General features: G+C 39.5%; 1 protein-coding gene across 1 annotated transcript; it reads left to right on the top strand.

Moving 5' to 3' along the window:
* Positions 1-491: 491 nt before the first annotated feature.
* chaf1a (chromatin assembly factor 1, subunit A (p150)) lies at positions 492-22,606 on the top strand. Its single transcript, XM_041790878.1, has 16 exons — positions 492-763; positions 2,062-2,109; positions 3,669-4,309; positions 4,878-4,940; positions 5,109-5,353; positions 5,459-5,540; positions 5,650-5,718; positions 6,457-6,674; positions 9,130-9,298; positions 9,403-9,483; positions 15,908-16,006; positions 16,102-16,351; positions 16,585-16,747; positions 16,889-17,210; positions 17,369-17,453; positions 21,733-22,606. The coding sequence occupies exons 1-16, from the start codon at positions 700-702 to the stop codon at positions 21,843-21,845; spliced, it is 2,712 nt and encodes a 903-aa protein (XP_041646812.1). The 5' UTR covers positions 492-699; the 3' UTR covers positions 21,846-22,606.
* The last annotated feature ends 1,367 nt before the right edge of the window (positions 22,607-23,973 follow it).

The following is a 23,973-nucleotide window of genomic DNA, read 5'->3' on the forward strand; positions in this document are numbered from 1 at the left end:
ATTAAGATATCTCTTGAACTGATATCCTTTGGGAGGCAAAATATGACATATGTTCCGATATCTTCTTTCATTTTGCTACCTGAACATGGCAACTTCGACCACTTAAAGTCAAACTCTGCAGCCAATGAAAAAACCCGATATATCCAAAATTAGGCGTGAATAGTTGGGATACTGGGAAATACCTCGATTCATAACCCCGGGTGTCCCCGTCGGGTGGGTTGATTGTTACACCTTTATCCTGAAAAGGTAATTCCCAATAAATTGACCTTAGATATTTGTCATGATTTACACGAATAAAAGATTTTCTGCCAATATTTTTTACTCTAGGTCCAGTGAAATCTTCCTTGGCCTTATATCCAACCAGGCACGAGGAAGCGCGCAACACAGTATCTTAAAACAAACGCCCCCTTTGGTGACCAGTAGCCGGCTTTGCCCAATCAGCGCCGTTTATTGATGAAAGTGTCATACTCCCGCCAATTCCGACTGAGGAGCGCGAGGCAGTCAGCGGGGTAAACCAAGGCAGTCTGTAGGAGATGAGGAGAAAGAAGGCGTAATGGTTCATGTAGATTAAATGTCGTTTCAATAGCACTGTTGTTTTCGGTTGGTTGACGGGAACACATTTTGCGGTTTACGCAATCTTTACCATTGTTTCTGCCGGTGAAAGTCGCAAACGCGAGGAGCCCCGGCTTAGTGGTTGGGATGTTGGCGGCGGAAAACCCATCTGTTGACGGACACTTAGCAGCGACAACCCCACGCAGAAGAGGTAACGTGAATGCTAATGATGCATGGCTAGCAGGCCTACAACTGTGCATTCATGATTCATCTACTGATAAAATATTCTTAAAGTTGTGATTTTTATCAGTTTAATCAAGTATTCATCAAGTAATGTCAAACTGACAAAGGTCGACCTCTGGCTTACTGCTGACTTAGATATCGTGAGGTGAACGCTAGCCTAGGTAGCATGTCCAGGTAACGTCAAAGACAGCTACCAGTATTATTAACAGGAAAACATGAAAAGCTGCAACCAACGGTTTTCACGCCGAAGCTAACTTTTGTACACCCAATTTGCCTGCCCGGCATAATGATGTTACGTTACCATATGTTCATTTAGTATCTTTAAGTGGGGCAAAAGTGAGTGGGGTACAGTAACGCTGTGCAGGGTAAATTACACTTCAGTCAACCATCTTATCCACCAGTGAACCTTTTATCTATAAAATACTTCACTCCTAACATCGTGAGTATTAGCAAGCTTGGCTATACGGTGCCCTCTACTAATGTTGCTATACTATATTAGGGAAAGAGACACTGGCTAAGTTTCTCTAGCAGGCAAGCTAGGCGTACTAGCATCCGTGTCTTGGTTAACGTTAGCATATCAAATGGAAACCCTTTTTATTCATCGAATCTAAAGTTACTCTTTTGGCTTCTTTCTTTCTCTTCTTAATCCGCATTTCTTGTGGATTTGGTCACGGACTCACAAGCTCCACCACTCTCCGATAGTTCAGTTCAGTCGTCTTGAATGTTTGTTTCGCCTGACAGCACTTCAAAGTGCTGGGACTCGGCTGGGCCTCCAGCAGCCTCAGATACACCGGTTGGCGGGAGAGCAACCCAAACACAACCATAAATGTTACATTCGTTGTCACACTGTAATGTAGTCATGATACTGTAACCAACTTATATAATGCCTAATTCCTCACATTTGTCGTTAGTACTACCGTCTTTGTGTTGTAAATTCGGTGGATTGTGTTATTTTTTCAGGTTTGAGGAGGCACAGTGCATTAGCAGCACAGGCAAGAGGCTAATACAGTAGTAAACCAGTCTATACAATACAAATGTTGCCGACTGAAGACAGTGAAAGATTGGAAGTGTGATCGGATCGGTACTTGTGACGTTGTTTTTACAGATAAAGTAACCCATACGAATTTCATCTCAAGCTTTATTGACAGTGTTTACTATTTTAGGGCAATTTTGGTTTGATTTATTACAAAATGCCTAGATCCAAAAGTTGCCAATGATTGATCTGTGCCTTTTATTTCAATGTTTCTTTCGTTTTTGTTCTTTCAGGCATGGATTGTAAGTCAAGTAACAATGCCAACAAGAAACTTATTCAAGGTAAACCCAACACTTGCTGTTTTGAACAGTTTTTGCTTACATTTGAATTGTTCCTACTGTTTTCATTATTTTTTGAAACATGTATGTATTCAATGGTAAATTCTTGTAATATTTTAAACATGTTGGATTTTTTAATGCTTTAGCATTTATACATGACAGGGTTACACATAAATCCAAACCATTACTAGTACCAACAATAAACAAATAAAACTAAAAATAGCCTACATTAACACATTTCACAACAACGTCAAATATAGGAGGAATAAAGAGTGCATGTTCCACCACCCTGTTAAATATTCATTTCATCATCAAAAGTTCCAAATTATCCCGTACAGGACTGACACAGGTGTCCAAACAAGGCAAGAAATAGTTTATCATAATTGATCTGATTTAAATCAATACTCCTGGTGTTGAGATGCACTCCCATACTTGATTTTAAATAGTTTCAGTCTTAAGCTTGGTATCATCTAACAAAACTGCTGTTCGGTTCATACCAAGAAGGTTAAAACACTAAAGAACCCATGCTTCTATTGAGAAACATTTTGGTATATGAATTTTCCAGTCAGACAAAATCATTCTTACAGGCTGTCAAAAATGCTAAACCGACAGGTATTCTGTATTGTCTCTTTTTAGCTGGACATGATGTGAAATTTACATTAATGATATCTGAGGCTAACTTGCAGACTTCTGGCCAAAAAGACTCCTTTGGATTCTTAAATTCTTGATTTTACCTTTTACCTTCCTGGATTCTTGATTTTACCTTGTTGCACAATCTTGATTTTAATTATTTTAGCTTCACTTTTGTGCCTCACTACAAACAAATGAGGGTTACCCCTCATTGTGTGTTTTGTGGATGCAAATTAATAACACTGAATACTTCGAAAATAAATTGACAGTCACTAAGAACAAGACATTATTTGATATTTATTAACATGCAGGATACCAGCTGAATTATTGTTATTCTATTGGAATCTGTTCATGCAGTTATAATCATATATATTAGAAATAATCGTTGCACTTTTCTCTAGATTTCTTTCTTTGAATTATTTTCCCGTTGAACCATTCACAGGAACTAGAAAAGCACTCAGAGAGCGCAGACATCAGCCCCATATTAGCCCCGTATCCCAATAGTACAGAATCCTTTAAAAAATTCCTGGATCCAGGCGGTGATCTTGATCAGTCCCAAAATCTAACTAGTTCTTCCTTATGCCATTTCTGACATTTCCTGAAGATTTCATCAAAATCTGTCCACAACTTTTTGAGTTATGTTGCTAACAAACAAACAAACAAACCCAGCCGATCACATAACCTCCTTGGCGGAGGTAGTAAGATCTGAGTGCATAAATCAATTCGTCCATGTGTTTGTCATGAGAATGTCTTTTGTTTGTCTCGTGAATAAACAATTACCACTGTGAAATTGTTTCAAACTTTACAGAATTTGAGTTTGCAGACTGCATTTTGATGAACAGCTTTGCTGTAGATACAATGTCTGTTTGACAGTAAATAGCCACCGCGTATCTAGTATGACGACAGACTTTGTTTTGTGTTTTCTGCTGCAGCTCGTCTCCCATTCAAGCGTCTGAATCCTGAACCTAAAGAGGACCAGCCGCACAAACGCCCTTGTGCACATGCCTGCCCCAGTACAGGAGTGTCAGACAGGGAGAATGAGTCCTCTCCTCTCCCAGTACACAGTGGACCACCCTTGGTTAATGGTCGCGGGCCACTTGATGGTTTCCTAAGTCGTAGGCGCCCTGCACCCTCCAATGAAAACATGGTAATAGACCTCACCTCGGAAAACAGTTCATCTCCCACCAGGCGCCTTCCTTCATCTGCTCCTGCCTCCTCCTGCCTCCCAACAAAAGACAAGCACAAGAACAAGGACAAAACTGCCTCTTCTGGGAAACCCAGCAATGTTGATCTGACACCTGAAGTACACACATTAGACTGCACAGTAGCCAGCAAAGATAATGATGAGGACTTGGAGGAACAAGATGAAAATCAGACATCAATCTCTCAGCTTGACACAACACAGGATTCTGAAAGTGAGCCAGAGGAGCAGGATGAGTCCGGAAATGTTTCCAGTTTAGGAAATAAGTCCACACTGTCTGCATCATCAGTTGACTCCTCGTCTGAAAGCTCACCAGAAAAGTCAAAGACCGAAACCCCTACAACCACCTCAACACCTACGACTACACCTAAAGTATGTTCATCTCCTGTTGCTTGTTTTTATTCAGTCTCAATAAGTAACTTATGATAACTTATCTGTTAAACCATGCAATATTAATCAGTATTACCAAATGCTTGTCATTAAGGTAATGTAGGCAAACACTATCAATCACACAGTTCCTTTTAAAACGCTCATCATGGTTGTTCACTGTTTAGAGCAAGTTTTGCAAAACAATTAGATTTTAGAGGTTTGGTGACATTTTACCATGTTTTCTTCTAGAGATGAATTGTTCTGATATTTTTAGTTATAAATGATGTTAGTTATCTTATTTTTAAATGCACTTGTGATGTGATGTCAGCTAAGTGTTGAATAAAATTCACCCTCTTGTCAATGGCTGTTTTGACAAAATCAGACACCTGTCTATCAGGAAAGTTAAACAATGTCTGAGTGTTTGGATGCAATGTGAATAGGGGAAAGGTATTAGGCAAACAAAATCCTGGTTTGAAAGTATAGGGCAATAGAAAACACTAACCAGGATTGTGAAGCTGTTTAAAAAACATTTCTAGAATTCTCACTTGATTTCTTTCCTCTAACAACATAGGAGCCAAAGACCACTCCTAAGATACCAGCAGATGAGAAAAAGATAAAGAGACGCTCATTGAAGGTGGGATTTTTAATGCACTCTCGTCTGAATTCTCTGCATCATTTTCTTATTGTCAATTTAAAATGTGTATCAAACACAAGTTGCTGTGTTGCTTGTCAAATTTCTCATCGATTTTGGAGTTGGTATATTGATACATGAGAAAAACTGACCAAACAATCACACTTGTAGAGTTTACAAGAACAAGAGGAGAGGCTTCGGCTGCGGCAGGAAAAAGAGCGCCAGAAAGAAGAGGCTAGGGCTGCAAAGGAGAAAAAGAAAGAAGAAGCTCGCAAGTTGAAAGAGGAGCGACAAAAGGAAAAACGAGAGAAAAAAGAAAAAGATGAGCGAGAGAAACGAGAGAAGAAAGAAAAAGAGGAGAAGGAAAAAGCCGAAAGGCTAAAAGCTAAAGAGGAGCAGCGTAAATCAAAGCTAGAGTGAGTAATGGAAGTCCCTTGGACTTAAAATTAATAAGTCAGCTGTGTTTATATGCTTTTGATGACTTAGCCCACTGTTTTCTTTTTTAACTGTTCTCTTTTCAGGGCAAAGCTTGAAGAAAAACGCAAGAAAGAGGAGGAGAAAAGAATGAAAGAAGAGGAAAAACGGTTGAAAGAAGAAAAAGATGTAAGTCGGTTTGAAGAAAATGTAATTTTTTTGTGCTGTAGAATTTCTGTTCCATATTTAAATTGGACAATTTTATTGGGTGTATGTTAACCAACACATCTCCTCACAGCGCCTCAAAGCTGAGAAAGCAGAAATTACACGGTTTCTTCAAAAGGCCAAAATCCAACAGGCCCCAAAGGTTAGTGGCTGCAGTTTTTCCATTAGAAAAATATCAGGAAAAAAATCACGTTTTTGTCATTGTAGTAAGGACTCGAATGCATTTTTTTTCTATCAGGGTAAATGTATTTTATTGTCTTCTTTAATGACATGTGAACTGTTTATATTTTACTGACCAGTGGGAGAACTTTAGATTTTTTGTGTATACTGTACCTATACATAACATTCTGAGGAATGCAGCAGTGCATTAGTTTTACATGGCTATTGGCCTGTATCAGGCCCTGTTTACAGATATTTACCCTTTGGCAAGTAATGCAGCATGAATGAATGTCAGTAGCAGATTTAATGCTGACATTTATCATACCTAATTGCAGATTCAGATAAGAGGTTTTTATTGCAGAGGAAGTGACCTGTTTGACAATTTGATCAGGTTTTTGGCTCAAACATGAGGACATTATGGCACTGTTGAAGTGGTACACAATAGGAGGTGATGGGGAATAAAATAGTATTTGTAGTCAGCTAAATTGCAAATTTACACAGCCAAATTACCCTGAATTGTCCCAATTATTGAGTCATGTCTGTGTCCCTAGCTAAGGCCCAATAAGAGCTAGTTGGAATTTTTAAGTCATTGCTGCAGGATCAACATTAGGGTTTTATGTTTTGGACTGGAAAATATCCCTCATATATTGTACCAGCTCACTGTCAACTGAGTTATTTCATACTTATAGCATGACTAAAACTTGTTGTTTCTCCATTACAGACCCTTGCAGCAGCATGTGGAAAATTTGCTCCATTTGAGATAAAGGAGAATGTGTACCTGGCACCATTGGTCCGGGTTCACTGTGATGAATCAGTCCTGGAGGAACTAGATCAGTGTTTATTGAACCCTGATGAAAATTTAAATGGACTAAAGGACTGGATTACGCAAAAACCTCGTTGGTCTGGACCCACCAAACCACCACGGACTAAAACACTCAGGTGAGACTGGCTGTAGAGATTATCTCAGTTTATGCAGTATAGATGCCTCATTTTCACTGACTTCAGTGTTTATTACAAAAATAAGGATTGCACTTTTCTTATTTTGTTTACTGAAATTTTAAAGGTGCAGTGTGTAAAAATGGGACTATCAACATCTAACAGTCAATTCTGGAGTGTGATGCTCATTTCTCTGGTGATTACTGTGGGAACCAGTCAAGTTTAAAAATCAATACATGCTTAACTGTTATTTAGTTCCTTCTATGGTGCCATAGAAACAGGCAAAATGCAAAAATCCAAGATGGCAGCTTCCTTGGAGGGGACCCTCCCTATGTATGAATAAAAGGCTTATTCTGAGTTAATTTAAAACATACATTTAAAAAATGTGTTATCAGATGTCAACACTAATTTAGATCAATCTACTTATAAATGTTATGTTTCATTTTAACCAAGCATGTTCTGCTAAATGCTAATAGGCTAAATATTACACACTGTACCTTTAATCCAAGTATACAATAGTGGTGAGTGGTAAACCAGTATCAAGAACGTTGCATGTAAAATATCTGCTACAGAATAGATTTTTGCAACCGCATCATCACCAAGTGTAACTGATGCTGTTGTAGCAAAGCAGAGTGAAATGTGACACAGCTCAGTCTTAGTGCAGTCATCAGCACGTTTCCCTCCAGCGTGAAGAGCAGCCTGGTAACAAGCCAAACATCAACGGCTTGTTTCAGTGTAACTAATGTGCAGCACAGCAGACGGGTAAAATGTGTGCTCTCTCCTCTTGTAGCCTGAAGTTTGTAATAACTGCAACATACAGCAAGTGTTCCAACTAGGGGCTTTGACACAAGCAATGATCTGCAGTGGACTGATTCATATTATAATGGATTACACAACTGTTCAGATGTGTATTTTAACTAATGGATTGCTTGTTTAAAGCCCATAATGATTCAAAAAGCAGGTTGTGGTGTTAGACAAGGTCAGAGAAGCAGCCAAAAACTCAATAGTTCGTCAACCAGCTGGTAACACTGCGAAAGCCAAAGTAAAATCACTATAAACACTGTTTTGGCCAAGTTATTCACAATAAAAGTTTGTTGTTGTTATATCAGTCGAGTGCTATATTGTGAATGGCCAGATCAGTAGCGGCTAACACCTAAAACACCTGAGCAGGAGAGAAAACAAAATTAAAACCACAGGTGCAGTTACAGAGAAGTGAACACAGAGAGACATTTTTATGTGGTTAGATGTTCAGACATTTGTTGAGCAGAGTAGTCCTGCGAAATACTCCGTAGATGCCTAAATCAGCTCATGATGTCCTTAAAAATTGTCCTTGATCTCGTAGCGTCCCCAACTCTTTTCTGTCTGGAAAGTGTTTAAATTCCAAAAACATTTGTTTTTCTCCTGAGGACAGTATATGGTGAATTTTTTGTAATTATGAAACGAGGCCAAATTGATGATGACATTGATTTTTAACCAAAAGAAAAATAATTCCCCATAAAGCAGAGAGACTTCAGGTTTTGTGTGTCACTACGCAGAAACCCCAATGTGACCTGGACACGAGACAGCTGTTACTGTGTGTATAAACTTGGGCTGGGCAATAAATTGATTTAATTGATGAATCGGGTTTTTGGAAAATTAAGATTTTAAACTTGAAAATCGCACTAATATCAAAAGTAAAAGCTACTGTAAGAAGCTTTAATTTTATGTTAATTCTGGCAACCCACAGTGTTCTCAAACAAAGAAACGTCCTGCTCAGTTTTGATAATCATATTCACCCTGAATCCCTTTTTTATGACACTGGTTCTGTGGCAGAGATGATGAGCTATCAAATACAGAAATAATTAATATTCCTCTGAGCCTCAGTATAAACAGACTTTAAACTGCTGAGGATTTGATGGACTTCACTTGAACGCTGGGCACTTACACAGGGCAGCTCAAATGAATGATTTAAAATTTTTTTTGTTTAATATCTTTGCCCCTGGTGGTATGGCATGCTTGAGTCCGTTTCTAGCTCTTTCCCCTGTGCATGCACCACTGTGTACTACGTCATCTGATTGTGCCCTCGTGTCTTGGTTACAGCGTGGTGCTTAAAAGGCTTTACCATACCACCATATCACAGAATAATACTTGTTTATAATAAACAGATAAAATCAAAGTAAAATCCAGTTTTTGGGTTAGGATTAGGGTAAAACTTATCCCCTCCCTGGCAAATCACACCCTGCAAACCGCATTAACATCACTGCTGTGTGCTAGGAGCCAAGGCAGGCTGTTATTTTAATGAAATAAAGTTACCTTTAAAAGAATAAGATACATTTTGGGCTGACTGCTTTGCTGCGTGATTTGGTTAAGATCTCATTGCGAAAATAAGAGGCCACCACACAGTAAATGTGTTATTTCTCTTTAGTCTTACAATAAAATATCCAATCTCTTTATTGTCTCTCTTCTTTACTGTCCTCAGAGATTGTGTTGCAGTGGAAGGGCCTAAACCTGATGGTATACCGGACCGTAAACGTTACGGACCCATGAAGCTGCTTCAGTTCCATGAAAACTACCGTCCAGCCTACTGGGGCACCTGGAGTAAGAAGAGTTCACACATTTCACCTCGCTGTCCACTCAGACAAGATAAGGTAAAAGACACTGCAACGGCATCAAACTTCAGCTTGCTTCAGTGTTTTCACTTTACGTAACTATATTTGTTACTGCAAGAGTAAAGGCTGAATTTTCATTACAGGATCTGTTGGACTATGAGGTGGACAGTGATGAAGAATGGGAGGAAGAGGAACCAGGAGAGTCCCTGTCACATAGTGAAGGCGTGAGTTTCAATGCTGGGTAGAAGTTTTAAACTTACAGGTTAACGTGGCTATTTAAAAAAATGGGTAGGATTCAATGGCCCGCTTTAAAAGGATATTTGACTTCTAATTCTGAAGCAACATTTTGTTTGTCAAAAGAGCAACTGTTTTGGCAGCTATTGGGAATCCTTGCAAGCTAAACTAAACATGCCCAAACAATGGCAATTCTTAAAGGCTTTAAAAGGAAATACTCCTAATTTCAGTGATGTTGAAAGGTACCTTGCCTGCGTCTTTTACGCATTAAATTCTGAAAAGACAGTAAATCCACTGTCTCTGTCTCCAAAGGGGCACGCCTCACCACTCCCATACAAAAAGGAGCATGTGTCTAAGAGCTGGTAGTTCATACAGGGCAATACATTGTTAAAAACAAACTCATGTTGACACAGGTTACATTTTGTACTGTCTCGAGCTCTTCTCTAAGTCTGGCAAATCTTTTTCTGGAAGAACACTTTATTCTGAGAATTTTTCTCACTGCAATAATTTTATTATACTGATGTGGTAGAGATGCAGTGTTTTAATTAAAGAAAAGTTTTCTCCGGAGAGTAAGTAGACTGCAAGAAAGGATGGTCACATTTAATTTACAGGTGCAAATGAAGCCTGCAGGACTCTTACATTTAAGGCAGTAGTAAGTTTTTGTCTGCAAACTGCAGAGGATTTCATAAACTTCACTGACTGACCTGAGAATTATAAAGCTTATGGTTAATGTCTCATTTTGGTGCATTCCGTCTGCATCTTTCTCTCTCCCTCCCCTGTATGCATGGCTTTTGTAGACCAGCTTTGACATGACAAAGCATTTAAAAGGATTACATAATAACAACCTCATACAAATCAAAGTAAAATATTGTTATTGAAACATATAGTGACATGCTGGGAGATTAACTGAAAGATAATCAAAACTGACATTCAGAGCCAAGGTTATTTTTTCCCCCTTTGTTATCCTCTCTCTACTAATGCACCATCCCCTTAAAAACACACCACTCAGTATCACCACTCAGACCAGGCAGTATCTGGTGTGACCAGCATTTGCCTCACGCAGTGCAACACATCTCCTTCGCATAGAGTTGATCAGGTTGTTGATTGTGGCCTATGAATTGTTGGTCCACTCCTCTTCTATGGCTGTGCAAAGTTGTTGGATATTGGCAGGAACTGGAACATGCTGTCGTATACACCGGTCCAGAGCATCCCAAACATGCTCAATGGGTAACATGTTCAGTGCGTATGCTGGCCATGCAAGAACGGAGATGTTTTCAGCTTTCAGGAATTGTGTACAGATCCTTGCAACATGGGGTCATACATTATCATGCTGCAACATGAGATGATGGTCATGGATGAATGGCACAACAGTGGGCCTCAGGATCTCATCACAGTATCCCTGTGCATTCAAAATGCCACCAATAAAATGAACTTGTGTTCGTTGTGGTCCAGGTGGCTGGTCTCAAATGATCTTGGGGGCTAGGATGCTAGATGTGGAGGTCCTGGGCTGGTGTGGTTACACGTGGTCTGCGGCTGTGAGGCCGGTTGGATGTATAGCCAAATTCTCTGAAACACCTTTGCAGACGGTTTATGGTAAAGAAATTAACATTCAATTCACGGGCAACAGCTCTGGTGGACATTCTTGCGGTTAGCATGCCAATTGCACGCTCCCTCAAAACTTGTGGCATCTGTGGCATTGTGCTGTGTGATAAAACTGCACATTTAAGAGTGTCCTTTTATTGTGGCCAGCCTAAGGCACACCTGTAGAATAAACATGCTGTCTAATCAGCATCTTGATATGCCACACCTGTGAGGTGGATGGATTATCTTGGCAAGGGGAAGTGGTCACTAACACAGATTTGGACAAATTTGTGAACAATATTTGAGAGAAATAGGAATTTTGTGTACATAGAAAAAGCTTTAGACCCTTGAGTTCAGCTCATGAAAAAATGGGAGCAAAAACAAAGTGTTGCATTTATATTTTTGCTCAGTGTAGATTTAGCCACATGATATTGTTTCACAAGTACTCAAGACTGATGCATTAAACTTAGAAAAATAAACATTTCTGGGAGGGCTGGGCAATATGACCTAAAATTCATACTGCGGTATAAATTGAATCCCTTCACGGTAACAGTATATATCACATAAGAGTAAAAGTTATAATGGAAGTGTTTCTGAATGGTTTATAGGCCCTTAGCAAAGCTTAATTGATAATAAATAAATAAAAAACAACAAAAAACAGATACAATTTAATTTTGAGAAGATTTATTGTGCAGATCTTAAAACTCAGCATTCTATGGTGCAAAATAGTGCAAATGAGCACTAAAAACATTGCTGACATTTTCAATAAAAACAGTACAAGTCTGTTTTCAATATTGCAAAATGGTGAAAATGTTGTCAAGTACAATTGCTCACTTCTTCAAGAACTCAAAAATAAAATGGATATTGTAAACAGTACTTCTAGTAAAAGAGGCTTTCTATAATGCAAATGTCAAAAACAGTGAAAATTTTGCCAACAATAATTTCTCACTTCAAGAACACAATAATAAACTATACATTGTAAACAGCTCTTTAAGTACAACAGCTTGTTTTCTGTAATACAAAATAGTGCAAAAGTTACCAAACACTAATATTTCTACATCTTAAAGAACCCAAAAATAAAATAGGTATTCTAAATAACACTACTTCTAGTACAACGGGCTTTTGTTCTATAGTGCAAAAGTGTTACTCAACACCAAATCTCTCAAGTTGCAGATATTTTTCAGAAAGAAATGCTTAAATTACACTTAGCTTTCAGTTAAGAAAAAACACTGCATTTTTCAAATTAAAATCAAGCTGCAAACACAAACACTAAACTTTGGTGTTTACTCCAGTTCACCTGCTACCCATCCTCTTTTATAAATTGTTAGCCAGGAACACAAGCTTGTTCACAGTCTCTGGCTTTAATGTAGACCAGTGGCATGCAACAATGTTGCCACCAATGCTAGATGCCCTCTCTGATGGGGCACTGGTGGCAGCGATGCAAAGATATTTCTTTGCAAGGCTTGCCACCCTTGGGAAAGTAGCCTGATGCAGCCTCCACCACTCTAGTGGGTTAGCTTCTCCATCAACCTCCAGTGACTGCAGGTAACTTTTTATCTCCGCTTCAATGGCATCTCTGTCAGAGAGAGCAGCTGGGCCAGGCTGAGTGGATGCTTTTTTGAAAAAACTGCCCAGACTCCGTTTCACCTTCTTAGATTCTCTCTCCTCAACCTCACCAGCAGCTGCCGTGCTTGTTTGTGGGGGTGACTCTGTGGCAGATAAAGCTTGCATCTCAAGCAGTGCCTTAATTTCCGCTGCTGCGCTGGTCTTGATGTACTCCTTCTGTCATCAGCTATATATGTGTCTTTGAACCGTGGATTGACAAAGGAGGCCATATCCAGCAGGTCATTGGTAGCAGGGTCAGAGTACTTCTCAGTAAGATACTGGAGGATAGCCGTCTTCATGTGTTTTGTCAGGTCTGTGGCATCTTCAGAATGAGGAAGAACTGTATTGTTTAGCAGATGAAGCAGAGGTTTGAGGTATGACACACTGACATATTCTTCGCCAGACAGTCCATCTGTGAACTCCATTAGGGGACTGAGGGTCTTGCTTACAGATTCCCAAACATCAGTGTCCTACCAAAGAGGTACCAGATGTCTGGTCTTTTTATCTGCTCTCAGGACCTGTGATATGGCCTTCTCCTGTTCAAGAACCCGCTCTATCATCTGTTGGTGTGACCCCCACCTTGTAGCTGTTTCAGTGATGAGCCGGTGAGGGGGCAGGTGTAGCTCAGCCTGGGCAGTGGCCGATTCTCTCTTCCTTTTCCATGTATTTGAAAAGGCACTCACAATCCTTCTACACAGGCCAATTGCGCGCTCCACATGAGGATCTTTCACACGTCTCTCTGTTAACAAAGTTAAAAGTTGTTATTACTTTAGTTTCATCCCCAGAGCATCAGACATCTCTACCAACAAAACATAAAAATACTATTCAGTAATCTGATAACAGATTAAATAAATGAATCAAAATTATTTTGCACCATGTAGACGTGAAATTTAAAATGATCTTTATCAGTGTCCATATTATCAGGCTACATTTAATTCAATTTATTAATCTATTTGCACATTACTAAATGCAAGTACAAAAAATAGTTCTGTAATTAAGTTATGTGAAACAGGATACCCTAGGAGGCTGATGAGCTATCTTAGTGGGGCATGGACACACAAAATAAATAATACATCCAGTAAATAACACAATCAGCATCATACACAGCATACAATAATAACAGCTTTGCTGGTTGGCTATGCCAAGTTGCACTTATGCCATCTCTGTATACCAACCTAGTGGAGTAAGTACATTAAAATAGCTTATCATGTTACACTCCTATAAAGAAAAGTTTTAACCTACCAATGGTGAGATGGAGCCTGTGACTGAAGCACTGCAGCCTTTTCCAGTCATTCAGAGTCACTGCCTTCACCACATTTGCGCCGTTGTCAGTGGTTATGCACACTTGAGACTCTTCCCTGAGACCCCATGACTCCAGCGCATCCTTTAATCCTTCTGCTATCGCTTCAACCGTATGGTCATCAGGGAAATATGAAGTCTATAAGCACCGGCTGGCCAGTTCCCACTCATCAGTTAAGAAATGGATCATGAGGCTGATATAACGCTCCATGGTGTGACTCATGGACCACAAGTCCGTAGTATTGCGAAATACTTTGATTCACAGAAGTCTTTTTCAACTTTCTCTCAGAGCTGGCCATGCAGTTTGGGCATTTCTGTCTCGCGGCTCAGCACTACGAATCGTGGATCATGGGTTTTGATCATGTCTTGAAACCCGCTGCGTTCCACTGTTTGGAAAGGGACCATGTCTTTGCACAAGTGTATCGTAATGGGTTTTGTAATGTCAGTCCAATGCTTACTCTTTTTATCATAGGGAGTACTCTTTGAAAAAGCTTGCGCAATAGAGGTCTGCGGTTGGGTAATAGGGCAAACTTTTTTCTTCCCTCCTGTGTTCGGAGACTGACTGGGTGTTTGAGTGGAGCGCATCCTCTGGCTCTCCTCATACTCAAGGACATGTTTTGTTTTTAGATGGAAGAACAACATGCTTGTGTTACCTCTGCTTGCAGGCACTGTCACTCGACACGACTTGCAAATGACATTTTTCTGCTCACTATCCAACTTTGAAAATCAGAGCCAAGTCCAATTCACTGACGTAGCACTGTTTTTTTTTTTTAACCGGCTCCTCCTCCTCCTGCTCCGTGGTCTCTGTGCTTGGAGCCATTTTCACACTGAGGCAGATATGATGACATCATCAACGAGTGTTGTTGCGATTGGTTGGTAGAGTCCAAATCTCTACCACAGGACAAATTTATATCATTTATACCGTCTACCCCATATACCTCACACCACTAATTTCAGCCATTTGTTTTAAAATGATGTAAATATTACAGCACAAACCAAATCAGGGGTGGGATAACCATTCATTAATCATTACCAATGTATAAAAAAAAACTTTAGTCGTAATTCTTACATTTGCCATTATGGACCAGCCCTAATAGTAACTGAGTAACCAGCTCTGGAAATGCTGTCAAAAGGTCATGTTTTTACAGTGGGTCAACTCCCACAAAAAAGGGAATGTCTTTTCACAACATGGATCACATTCTGTAATGTAAGACTACAGCTTTTATAAGTGTCATCTCATCACTGCGTACATTTTATCTTCATGCAGTAAGTAACAGATGTTCATGATGCAAATGAAATAAGTTCACCTAAAGGAAAATAAAGACAATTTAAAGAAAATGGAGCATAGAAGTAAACTGTAATTAGAAATAAAGCTTTCAGTGCTCAAATTTCCTGACTCATTTTAATTTAAAAACGTATCAGTTACTGTTTAATGTTAATGTTGTGTGGAACTTGAGATCAAATGTGACATATTTGGGTTTTTTTCAGTAATCCAGGCTTAAATCCCAAATTTTGCTTTCTGCAGTGAGACAAATATCAACAAGGATTTATTGGTATTCTTTCAATTTCCAAGGGTTCCACTGAAATCAGCACCCATGGGTCCCAGGGATTGACTGCAGCAAAAACCTTGCATCATCACTGTAGTTTCTATGAATCAGTATCTTGAACAACAGCTTAAAAAGACTTGTGTTGATATTCATGATTTTCAAGCTTTCCCATGTGAAATTTTGTTTTAGATTGAGTAAATACATTAAAAATATAAGATTAATGTTTAAAAATATTTTTTGGCTTGTCTGTAAAGTTAGTGAAAGCAAGATTAAAGAAGGCCTTAGCTCTATGAACTCTGAGGATGTTATGTCCATCTAGCTGGAAAATTAGAATTAATGAAATGCTCATATTTTATTCATAAAGACTTTCTGATTATTACAGGAAGATGAGGAGGAAGGGGGTGATGACGATGATGATGATGGCTTCTTTGTTCCTCATGGCTACCTTTCTGAAGATGAGGGGGCGCTAGAGGAAGAAGAGGTATATTTGCTTCTCCTTACAACAACACTATTTCTTATGTTCAAAACGGTGTTCTGCCCTCTTATGCATCACTTTTCACAAATGCAATTTTCCAGGATGGTGGTGACCTGGAGAAACAGAAACTACGGCAGAAACTGAAAGCAAGGGAGTGGGATGAGCTGATGTCCAGCAAGAAGAAGTGGAAGGTGCTTGAGCCGGTGGTGAAGGGCTGCGTCTGGGACGGAGAAGGACCTGGGCTGCAGCTCTTTCAGCCTTACGCTGTGTGTCTTGTTGAGCCTTTACCCAAGTCTGAAAGCAGCCCCAGCCCAGAGGAGCTAACACAGAAGAGCGAAAAGGAACAACAATGTGAGTGTGCTCCACATGACTCACCTGCATAACCTGATTAAAAATCTTTGTGTTCATATATCAGCATAATGACTAAATCAAATAGAAGTTTTCTTGTTTAAATTGTTGAGCCACAGCCGTTTTAAATTATTATGTGGAAGGGACTTTGTTTATTTACAGTCAGATTTCTTTCACATGTTGCTGATTTATGAACTCTTGATGCCTTTAAATAATGATGCTCTTTCTTCCTACAGTGCTCGGTCAGCTGCTGCCTCTTCTGCATGGCAATCTCAACAGCGGCAAAGTGATCATTAATGAGTTTCAGGAGTTTTGTCGCCAACAGACCTCTTCCTCCACCTCCTCTTCACCTCCTGTACTGTCCAGCCCTCCGAGCCCAGCAGAAAACATCCCCACCAGGTTTAAAAACACTGACATAAAAATAGACTCAAAACAGCTACAAAGACAGAAAACGGATGTAGTTTTTTTCTGCTTTCTCCAGCCACTGTGCATTTTATTTTGAAAACATCTTTTTGAATATTTCTTCTTCTTTTTTATCAGAATACAATTGAGACGCCTTATCAAGAACAATGCAGTTTATGAGAAGCGCTCCACATACAGACGCTGCTGCTGGTACGTGCACACAGAGGTCCTGTCCCGTTTTGGCCAGGAGGCTCTGCCTGTGCCCTGCCAGTGGAACTACCTCACCCCAGGAGCCCGAGAAGAGTCTCGTGAAGAATCCCAGGCAGCCACAGGGTCCTTGGGAAACTCCCCCACTACACCTCAGAACTCGTCCACCACCCCTTCATCATCAAATAAAAGGAAAAGCACGGGCAGCATGTCGATCACGAAGTTCATGAAGAGATGTACTGACACAGAGCAGGTAGAGAAACACAATTAGAAGTTAAGACTAGCATGCATGCTGTAATATAATATAATACTTCTTTATGTGCCTCATCTTTACCCTTTCTTGTAATCACTCTGTGAAAATATGATTTAACATATTGATGCAGCAAATTACATCGATGTTTTTTCCCCCAGACGGAAGCAATGGAGGCAGATGGTTTTCAAGCAGACACTGAGGATGACGATGAAGAAGACTGTGTCATTGTTTCCACACAGGGTGGTGAGTAATCTGAAATTAAGTTCTCGTTTCTGATATCTAAGTTAGATTTGATAGTTTGAATTAATAACAGTTATATTTCTGAAGTACTCTATGTTATTGGGCTTTTTGGAGTCATACCTTAACATTTAAACTTTGGTAGCTGTTTATCACTGCAAATTGTCATGGAAGAGTAAAAACACTTTAAATTTTTAGTGGAGACTTGCATGTAAAAGTAGACAGATTTGTTGACCAAATTCCAGTGGATGTGTGTGTTTAAAACTGAGGAACAAATGGTTTATAACTGGGCTTTAAAAAGCTAGACAAACCTCTCCAAATGCTCTCTGTCCAATCTTGTAAGGGTTATTCAATGAACCATTTTACAGGGATCACATTTGGAACCAAATAGATGTTCTTGTCAGGTTTGTAGCTCAAGTCTGAAGCTAACTAGCCTAGCTTGCATCCAACAATCAACCTTGTGTGGCCTCGTATGAGTTATGGCTATTAAAAATGAGTAACTAATTAAGAACGGAGACATTTTTCAGTGTCTTTCTCCTTCAATATACCGCTGCATTCAGGTCTTCCACTGATTAAAGCAGTGCAGTAGGTCTTCAAAAAGTTGTCTCAGAACCTGTCAATCTTTTCTGAACTTCTGGCACAGACTCAGTTTCTTTTAGAAAAAAGAAAGTCACCATGTTAGATCAGGTGAATAGGGAGGTTGATTAAGCACTGATTTGTTTTTGGGTCAGAAACTGCTTTACAGAGAGCACAGTGTGCGCAGTAGTGTTGACTCACCGTAGACCCCTCTGAAACCCAGTCCTCCAAAATGATAACCTTAATCTCAAAGAAAACAATCGACATGGTCTTAAATTTGGACTTGCTTTGTCGTGTTTTCTTCATCCTTGGTTACAATGGTGTTTTCCAGTGAATTGACTGCTGTTTTGTCTCAGAATCGTATTGGAAGAGCCAAGTTTCATTGCATGTAATCTAGGGGTGTTAGAAAATGTCAGTACACTAATATATCGCAATATTTCACGGTGCAATACTGTATCGATACTTAAAAATGCAGTATAGATATTTTAAATTAATAATGTACTTTGTTGGTGCGGTAGTTTGTGGTGTAATTTCACCCCCTGACTGCTAGTAGGCGGCAGCCACCACCAGCTGGAAGCAAGCAGTTGACTCTTCCCTCTTCTCCTCTGCTTAGACAATGAGATTACGCAAGACTTCTGGTCTGAGCAAGCTGGTTGCTCAAGCCTACACAGTAGTGCAGCTTCTGCTGCATTCATGGCAGATATGTGGACTTATTTTGGCTTCCAAAACATTAAAGGCGGTATAGAGCTCTACAGGAGTCAAGTCGTTTGTAAGATATGCCACGCCAGAGTGAAATACTTGGACAACACGACAGACCTGAGTGCTTGGCATCATAGCGATAGCTTAGCGGCTAACAGCTAACATGAGAGAAGCCTGCTGAAGCTCTCGCTGATTTTTACTCATCATAATTACCCAGTCAATACTTTTTACATCGTAGTGTCGCTAAGAATGATGGCTTCCGTAATACAATAATAAAAACACTGGCCTGTCGCGTCACGCCCTCCTCACAACACAGTCTATCAGTCCTTAAAGCTGGACATGAGGATCGGTCTTCCTCCACAAGCACCTTGTCATTACGTTAAGACATACGAGCTGATGTACCGTGAACAAGTACAGGTGCATCTCAAAAAAAATAGAATATCATGAAAAAGTTCTTTTTTTTTTTTTCACTCTTTTCTGAAAGTGAAACCCATATATTACATAGACTTGTTACACATAGAGTGAAATATTTCAAGCCTTTATTTCTTGAAATGTTGATTATTATGGCTTACGAATAAGAAAACCCAAAATTCAGTGTCTCAAAAAATTAGAATATTGCATAAGATTAATATAAAAAGGATGTTTTAAACAGAAATGTCAGGCTTCTGAAAAGTATGTTCATTTCGGTGCGTTCAATATACGGTTGGGCCTCCTTTTGCATGAATTACTGCATTAATGCAGCGTGGCATGGAGGCGATCAGCCTGTGGCACTGCTCAGGTCTAACGGAAGCCCAGGTTGCTTTGATAGCGGCCTTCAGGTCATCTTCATTGTTGGGTCTGGTGTCTCTCATCTTCCTCTTGACAATACCCCATAGATTCTCTATGAGGTTCATGTCAGGCCAGTTTGCTGGCCAATCAAGCACAGTAACACCATGGTCATTGAACCAGCATTTGGTACCTTTGGCAGTGTGGGCAGGTGCCAAGTCCTGCTGGAAAAACATCTCCATAAAGCTTGTCAGCAGAAGGAAGCATGAAGTGCTCTAAAATGTCCTGGTAGATGGCTACGTTGACTGTGGACTTCAGAAAACACAGTGGACCAACACCAGCAGATGCCATGGCAGCCCAAATCATCACTGACTGTGGAAACTTCACACTGGACTTTCAATAAATAAATATAGACACCCACATATACATACAAATTTATATTTATTTTATTAAATTACAAAAATATTGCTTTGCTCATAGTATCGCAGTATATCGATATCAGCACCCCTGTATACTATCGTATCGCCAGATTCTTGCCAATACACACCCCTCATGTAAACACCCCTTTAAAAAAAAAAAAGGTTTTCTTTTGTTCCAAAAATGCCTCCACAAATTATCTTGCCTTGTTCTTTTTGGGACAACTTTGGCACACATGTTTTTCATGTTTAACTTTTCATGCAAAAAAAGATTCAGATTCAGCTGTTTTGTTCAATTTCAGCAGAACTTTCAAGTTAATGTGTAGCTCAACTTTCAAGTAAATAATTTTCCCACACTTTAGCAAAAACTTGTGCACTTCAAATCAGTAGCCAGCAGTCAACTTAAAAACGTGACTTATTGGAAACTTGCAGCATTGGTGCATGAATACCCAACTTTTGATATACAACACTTGGTGTGACTGAATCACGGGGTTTTATCCTCTTAAGTTCAGTCTCATTATTTAATAGCCATATTTAATAGCCATTAGTCTTATAATTTAATAGCCATACCTCATATTTTATGCACAAATGGAAATTTAAATTGTTTATCCTTATGTCCAGTATTATTGTGCGTAGGCTAGTGCCTACAGTGATGGCTAGTTTAATCATCTTCAGTGTGATGACAGATGAAATTTCAGACCAAAGATTCATAACCTTTTTAGAGTTCTTTCACTGGCCAGTATAGGTAAGTCTACTACACCAGTCTATACACCAGTAACCTGACACGCCAGATGGATTTGTTTCACACATGCATCTGGAAAACCTTCAATACTAAGCGTTGGGGAAAGGGCAGAGGATTTGGAAAAAACTGTGATTTGAACATTCTGTCTGTCACATCTTTACGGGCCAATCAGAACAATAAAACACGTGACGTAGCCGCTATCTAGGTGCGCGTGCCCAACTACTGAGGAATAACACGAACCATGGCAACTAAAGACGTGTCAGTGCACGACTTCTGTCGTTTTTGAAAAGAAAACAACTCACTGCTGTTCTTTGTTCTTCTTTTAACGAAGAAATGTTGTCAAGTTCTGATAAAACTGGCGCTTTAGCAGCATCCACGCTAATCTCTTCTCCCATAATTGCACCGGCCTCTTGTTGCTGCTTGCATACATCACGACTCCGCCGCGCCTGAGAGTATTATCTGTCGTCACTGATTGGACCTGTCACTTTCTAACCGGGCCCAAACGGTTCAGACAGGAGCTTTGCATGATGGATTTGCCAGTGAGAAACAAGGAAATGGGTGTATCCATCTGCTTTGCAAGGTTAATACACCAGTAGACTTAGCTATACTAGCCTGGAAAATAATCCACTGGTTTCACTAGTAAACAACCAGGCTACTAGCTGAAGCACTATAATATGCAGAGCTTTCACCATGGCTTACTGGTAACTCCTGTTTGTTTGTTTGTTTGTTTTTTGCAAGTAAAGCAGAGCTCAGTCATCTTTAACATGGCATAGCACATATCAGTGCTCTGCCAGCTGACAATAAGTTGTCAGTCGGAGCTAACCTAATCAGCTTGGCAATGATGAACACCAGTAATATAAAAAAATTTAAAAAATCAATAAAATGATGGTACAACTTTTCAGTGCTTTAGTACTGAGAGACAGGTCTTGTGCTTCAGTACAATTGCTTAATGTTAATTTTTTAATCCACTGGATTTGAACTCTGCATCAGAAAATCTCCAAAGGTACTGGAAATGTTATCAGAGTATTAAATGTTATGATGCAAACATGTTTCCATAATGTGACGCCTTGTTAATTTTTCTCTATAGCTTCTACCAGGGAGAGTTCCTCCACCAGTGGAGACTGTCCGATGGAGGTCACTCCTTCTGACACAGCCTCTCTTCCTGTTACCAGCACTGCTCCTACACTCGCCACTGCCTAAAAACAGGAAGGTCCAGCTGTTCACACCAAGAAACCCAATGTCACTCATTAATTCCTGCTGTCTGACTCTGAACTCTGCTGTGTTCAAGACGGATCAGATGCTCCTGCGAAACAAAGTATCACACACTGGTACAGGCAGCTCACAGCAGATGGAGACTGCTCAGTATTGAGTGCTACATGCCTAATCTTTCTCTCATAAGTTAGGGGGCAAACTTTCCTCTGTAATGTAGTTGTGCATAAAATGAGTGTCTTACTTAATTATTGAGGGCAGATTTGTCCAATAGCTGGTCTTGGTTTTGTATTAAAGTCTCAGTCAGACATGTTTGGAAGGGGCCAAATTACATGGAAAATGGAAACCTCTGTCTCTGCATGAGCTACAGCAGATTAAGTTGAGCAGAGAAAGGGAACGCTGAACTGCATTGCCCTATTTTCTCAATAAGAGTCATACAGGAGATCAGAAATGGCATTATTTACAGTTTGTGATGTGTTGATTTCATGTTGCCATGATGTTATTGGATTTCCTCCAGTATAACTGTATATATGTTGTCACATTAAGAGTTGGAAATGGAGAGGCTGAAAGTCCATCTCTACATTTCCCTATGGGTGCATTTATTCTGCATTTTCTAAATCTAACAGCTCACTGGAGTAGTTGCTAGACCTGTACTTGCACCAATAAGTCCAGTGTCACAGTGTTTTATAAATATGTATTTTCTGTATTTTTGAAGAATACTTGAACAGGATAAATTCATTAAACATGAATAAAAGTACTGCACTTTTAAATTCCATTTATTTCCTTCCACCAAACCTGAAACATGTTTTGATGTGTGATGCATGCAACGGCTTTCTTCTAATATGTTAAGAATTTAACTTTTTCATCTACCTGCCACTTGCATTTTTACTCACCGCTCTATTCTATCAAGCTGCATTATTTAATGAGATATAGTATAACAATCAAGGCTTAGACTATTCAAGTTATAGGCTGTTTAATAAGGGAGTTGTTGCATAAATTATCCAAACTGTTGTTTTTTTTAATGACCAATCTGTCCTGTACTCTACTATGCAAACATTTGCTGTGCTTCCTTGCACATTTTCTGCTGTCTCAAGCCAAAATTCAGGCTTTGTTTATCTTTTTGGACTTGTGACAAGCAAAACGTTGGTTCAGAGACACCTTTAGCAGATAGTTGCAGTGAAAGAACGACTCTCATGATGCTGAGTCAACCATCGAACTACACAGCTACCTGTAAACATTTGACAGCTCAGAGACCGGGAGGAGGAGGCAGGGTTTTTGATCAGTGAGTGTGTCGGTCCACTAGGCTTTGCTCAAAGTCAGTATGAACCAGCAAAAAAAAAGGATTTGATTTATGCTGGTTACTCCAACAAAATCACTCTTAGGTAAGGCTACTTTTATTAACCTGCCTCAGTGGCTGGAAACTTGAGCAAATTTGCCTGAAACTGCTAAAAAATACCCACATTTTTGGCTTGTGGTAAGTGCTATTTCCCACCCTTGAAAACAACATACCTTATTTGGGTCTGTTCTGGCAGGTTAGACTTATCTAAGAATATGGAGGATGTTTTAGTGCCTGAGTGCTCAACAGAACATGTAAAAAAAGGGCTGTCAACATTAATCCCATTATTTACAATGAACTATGATGCACAATAAGTGCACTCATTTTTTTAATCCCATATTGTTTTTTTGCTTTTAACAAACATAATAAAGCTACTGCAGCATCTCTATAGCCAGTGATGTAAAATAAGTCCATTAATGCACCTTATTGTGCCATTTTAGTTTGAAAAACTCCATCAGCTTCATGGACAAATCAGAAATCACCCCCATCTTTTTCATGTTAACATATATCCTTTTTAGGATACAAGTTACTTTTCTGTGGTTAAGTTTATATTAAAATCTTCAATCTACCTATACAAGCAGCTCTATTACACAACAGTCCACAGGGCCAAGTTAAACACCAGTTTAACCTTGGTTAAAATAGAGTGCTGTGCCTTCTAACCAATTATTGATCCATTTTCTCTATTAATACTACTTTTAACCTATTGGGGACACTCCATTATTATTATTTTTTTTTTACCACCCTTAACCCATTTATGAATGCTACCTCCATTTTTTTTCCCAT

This window comes from Cheilinus undulatus, linkage group 7 (assembly GCF_018320785.1).
Source record: "Cheilinus undulatus linkage group 7, ASM1832078v1, whole genome shotgun sequence".
Classification (NCBI taxonomy): domain Eukaryota; kingdom Metazoa; phylum Chordata; class Actinopteri; order Labriformes; family Labridae; genus Cheilinus; species Cheilinus undulatus.